General features: G+C 46.8%; 1 protein-coding gene across 1 annotated transcript; it reads right to left on the bottom strand.

The window, feature by feature from the left end:
- Positions 1 to 1058: 1058 nt before the first annotated feature.
- Positions 1059 to 2570, bottom strand: Gpr150 (G protein-coupled receptor 150). The gene has a single exon (XM_026385909.2). It carries the CDS (start codon positions 2481 to 2483, stop codon positions 1059 to 1061), a length of 1425 nt encoding a protein of 474 aa, XP_026241694.2. The 5' UTR covers positions 2484 to 2570.
- Positions 2571 to 5045: the final 2475 nt, after the last annotated feature.

Raw genomic sequence — 5045 nt, 5'->3', positions numbered from 1 at the left:
GTTTTGAATTTATTTATTTACTTTTTTTTTTTTTAAATTTTGAGACAGGTTTTTCGAAGTTTCCCAGGCTAGTCTTGAACTTTCCATTCTCCTGGCTTAGCTTCTTAAGTAGTTGGCATTACATAAATGTGTGTCACTGACCTGGTATTGGATTTGTTTTTCTAAATGGGAGTTTTATATACATGAAGTATTTAGAGGTCTCAACTTCCTTTCTTGCTGCATATTTCATTAAGGATACATTTGGGACAATGAGCCCCATCCCTGTACACATCTTAGCACTTTTTTTCTCTGGTTAGCTGGGACTTTGCACTAAGAGTCTCCACCTGGGCACATCACAGCTTTAGAAGCTGATCTGGGTATAGGGACTATTTCCTACAAAAACCAGGCATGTTTAAAAGGGACTAAGGGAAACTTTTGTTTCCTTCCTACAATCTTAGCTTCAGTGAAAGCAAGACTGGAAAGAAAAACCACATTTATTTTTCTTCTGAGAAAAGACATTACCATGTTAAAAAAAAAAAAGACCTAATTGCTCTGTGGGAAATGTTTTTATTTTACAAATACTCTGTGTCTTTGAAGTGGCAGCATGATTACATTTCTGACAGTATTACTGGTACAACTCCTTGTCTCCCCAGAGAGAGTAATATGGGGACTTCCCTTCTTTTGGAAGGAATGGTAAACTCCCTAGTACTCAAGGTACACTTGATTCGAAATAACGAAAACCAGATGATATCACAACAAATAATGAAAGTTTGGTAGTTTAGCTAAAATAAACTGTCTTATCCAGAACACAATGGGAGAATGAAAGAAAACTGCAAAAATAACTCCGAAATCCATTTTTTTTTCCCACAACTTTCCAAAGGCTCTCTCCTCTCCAAGTGAGGAAATGTGAGAGGAATTGAAGGGAAGAAAATAAGTGCAAAGTGTAGGAAAACGTAAACATTACAAAAAAAAAAACAAAACATAATAGGGGCGTGGAGGAAGGGGACAGCTTCAGGGTCTCACCCCACCTGGAGGCAAAGCTGCGGCAACAGGTGACCTGCCTCCGCCCAAATGTGCCCCTAGAAGGCGCTTTCGCAGGAGCAGGGCAGCGGTCTGGGGCGCGGCGGGGGTGGGCGCATGCAGCCCTGGTCCCGCTGTTCCCGCCGAGCGTGGTGGTAGTGCGGGTGGGGCCACCGGTGGCGGTGGAGCGCCTGGTGGTCCCCGGCCCACTCGTTGTCTTCCGAGACTCCCTCCCGCGCGCAGCACACAGCGCCCAGGCGCCTCCGTAGCCGCCGCCAAAGCCAGCCATCGCCCGCCTGGAAGAAGAGGTAGACGAAAGGGTTGAGAGCACTACTGGCCACTCCCACGGCGCGCAAAACGGCCGCCTGGCCTCCCTCCCAGTCTCCCGCAGGCCTGGACGACCACGCGGCCGCCAACCGGGCGGCGAAGTAGGGCAGCTCACAGCCCACAAATAGCAGCGCCAGTACCAGGCTCATCTTCAGGCTCTGAACCTTGGCACGGGGCAGCGCACTGGGTTCGGGGCCTCCGGCCGGACTAGCCGACCAGGGAGCCGCAATGGCTTGGGCCTGTGGCCGGCGCTGCCACCAGACGCTGAGCAGGTGGCTGCAAGCGACGCCCATGACCGCGACTGGCGCCCCGAAGCCCGCGACAGCCTCGTAGAGCGCGTAGATCTGCAGATGCCAGCGCGGGAGGAGGGCGAAGATGCCGCGGCAGCGACGCTCCCCAGGCCAAGAGCGGGCGGCAGGGGAGGCGGCGGAAGGCGGCGGCTGCGGAATGCCCCCGCGCACCACGAAAGTCGGGGGCAGTGCCAGGAGTAGCGCCAGCAGCCAGCCCAAGGCGGCGAGGGAGCGTGCGGGCAGCGGCGGGCCCTGGGGACGTCGCACAGCGCGCTGGCGCTCGAGAGCGATGAGTGCCACGAAATGGGCAGAGGCACCCCGGCCAGACGCCTGTAGCAGCTGCATGAAACGGCACGCCAGGTCGCCCGCAGCCGGACGCGGCCCTTTCAGCATCTCCCAGCCCAGCTGGGACAGTGCAGTACCCCCGCACGCGTACAGGTCCGCCACGGCCAGCTGCATCAGCAGAAAGTCCATCTTGCGACGCTTGGGACCTGCCCACGGCCCGCCGCCGCACAAGCGACATAACACCGTGGCGTTGCCGGCCACTGCCGCCACCAAGAAGACCCCCAGTAAGACCAGGCTGACCCGGGGGATGCGTGGTCCGGGTGGCGGCGACTGCGGACCCGGGACGCTGGCTCCCTTCCCAGAAGTCAGGTTGAAACCCCAGTTCGGCAAGATGGGTACGGAGAGATTGGGCGCAGGTGGCAGAGTTGAGGGGCTGAAAGACTCTTCCATCCTTAGGCAGGAGGAAGGGGAGGCACCGAAGAAGGCAGGCAGAGCGCGGGAAACCAAAGTGGAGGCGAGGTGGCGCAGAAAGAGACGCTGGTCTACACGAATTCCCAAAGTTAGTTGGAAAAGCACACGCATCGAGAGGGAGATGGATTTGGGTGGATTTGCACTTAGTTGTTTTTATAGGTTGTCCTCGTCATTTGTCACTCAAATGTGGGTTGTACACTCAAGGAACACACATGATTCCTATTCTCCACCTTCTCCTCATCTCGCCCCCCAATCCTAGCATATTCTTTTATAATCTCTGTGGCAGCCCTCCAAGCTACCCATGCGGGAGCTGCGGATAAGTGCTTTGGGAGCTTCACACTTTCAATATTTACTGGTAGCGCACAGCTGGTCGCTTTGCTTGGCCATTTGTAAAGGCTAATGTTAACCAGGGCCCAACACAGGAGATAGGAAGCTCTAGACCGAGATTGTACCAACTCCCCCACACGCCCACATGGTTTCGTGATTGCCTGTAAGAAGAAAGGAAAACCAAAAAGACGGATTTGAAATGCTGTGGGTCTGTGCTACAATGAGGAACACAGGAGCGCCAGAAACCTGCCTTCCTTTGCCCAGCAATGGGAGTGTGTCAGTTGGAGAGAACTAAGCGCAGTGCTGTTGCCTGGCAATTAGGAGTGGCAGTGGTTTGCAGATAGTTTCAGATACTCCTCATTATTAGCAGCAGTGGATTACAGCTGCCCTCTCTGTGATGTAAAACTCATTTCATTTGGCTGAAGAGGGCATTAAGAGGTTTTATGCAAATGACATATGTGTTTTGCTTTTTCCTAGTATTTTCATCCACTGAGGATTGTGTCACCACGGCTCTCCTTCTCTTGATCCTGTTTTCCAGCAGATGGGAGGTTGCTAGGAGGGACTACGCCTCCAATAATCCTAGAGAAATGGTGACTAAGAAAATGATAAGGCGGCCAATTTTTTAAAAGGAAATCCAAATCACAGGAAATGGTTTAGATTAAATGCTGCCTCTTTTATTTTAGTCCTACTTCACAAACAAATTTTAGTTTTCCTGTTAGAAGCATCAATTTGTCCTTTGTGCATCCTTCACGTTAATCACCGCAAAAGTAGAAGTTCCTGTACTTATTGGTCTGTAGGCCAGGGAGGTGTGGGTGTCTGCTGGGGTTCACATTCCCAGGCTGATGAAAGGTTTGGAACTTGAAGATGCACAGAATAGAAAGGTTTGGTTTGGTACATGTGACAGTCCTTCCAGTTGTTGTATGAATCTCATTTTTTAAGGTCTTTTTAAGTCAGAGACCTTTGCCATTTTCATTGTCATATCAGTGCTGGGCCTGATACAAAATAGATATCAGTGAATATATGTTCAGTTGATGAAATAATGAATATAATGTATTTCAGGTAATCTGGAGTGAAAGTTCCTGCCTTGACTATAAATCCACCACCTAAGGAAAAAAAAAATGCCTGTCCTACCCATCCCAATATCGTCTAGAGAAGACCAAGGAAGCTTTGTGGAGATGTATGGATGGAGTTGTCTTGGATGGGACATTTAAGAAAGAGGTAGAATGATAGCTCTGAAAAACTCCAAAGTCCAGTTTTGATTTTCACATTCTTCAGGGTCTTGTCCGAGGCCCTTTTCTATGTAACATTATCCAGTTTATGATCCACTCTTAGCAGTACTCATCATTCAATCATTCTCCTATCCAATGTTAGTTCAGTATTCCTCAAGATAGTTCTATAATTGGTCTCAGATTTGTTGAAATGCTCATGCATATTACAAAACAATACTCTAGCAGTGAAATTACATTTCATAGAACTTAACATTTCATAAGACCTGTTAAAACATTGATTTAAAAACTAATTCTTATCAAAATAGCACATGTACATAGTTTTAAAGTCAAATAGAACTAGAAAGCTGATAACATAAATGACTCTCTGTCCTAACATTTCTGTTTTTACATCTTCTCTTCTAGATACTCTTTGCTGTTTCTTTTGGTATTTACATAATTCCATTATTTTAAGTAATAAATGTGTAATGCTTTTTATTGATGCAACAGTTTTAGATATTTTCTGTTAACTTCTTACTAGAAAAGGATGAAGATTTACTTTTCACATCTCTGTTCCCACTGTTTTCCTTTCTCATAGTATCAAAATAGTAATATTACAATTTGGGTATATACCTGTATTCAGTGTTTGCATTATTATAAAATGAAACTATTTTCACTGAGTATTGTAGTATATTATAAAGATCATTATTTTCTGTTTTGGAAATTAATAATTGCCTTCTCTTACTTTTCATTGTAATCACAGGTAATGCCTTTTTTTGGGGGGCTAGTACTAGGGATTGAACACAGGGCTGCTCTACCACTGAGCTACATTCCCAGCCCCTTTTTTTTTTCATTTTAAGACAGAGTCTTAGTTAATTGCCTAGGCTGGCCTGCAGCTTGAGATCCTCCTGTCTCAGCTTCTGGAGTAGCTGATATTACAGGAATAGATAATAATTAATAATAATAATAATTATTATTATTTAGTTGTTGATGGACCTTTGTTTTTAATTTTTTTATATTCGATGCTGAGAATTGAACCCAGTGCCTCACACATGTCAGACAAGGGCTGGCATATAGTCCCTCTGTACAATTTCTACAAGGTCTGTTTCATAACAAAATATGGCAATTCCATTTTTTCCTC

This window comes from Urocitellus parryii, chromosome 1, assembly GCF_045843805.1.
Source record: "Urocitellus parryii isolate mUroPar1 chromosome 1, mUroPar1.hap1, whole genome shotgun sequence".
Lineage (NCBI taxonomy): Eukaryota > Metazoa > Chordata > Mammalia > Rodentia > Sciuridae > Urocitellus > Urocitellus parryii.
Note: the sequence above shows the minus strand (reverse complement) of the source record. Positions and strands in the feature narration are given on the sequence as shown.

Bases quoted from the DNA above. Each gene is read 5' to 3' on its own strand.
- Gpr150 (XM_026385909.2), bottom strand. From the start codon at position 2,483: ATGCGTGTGCTTTTCCAACTAACTTTGGGAATTCGTGTAGACCAGCGT.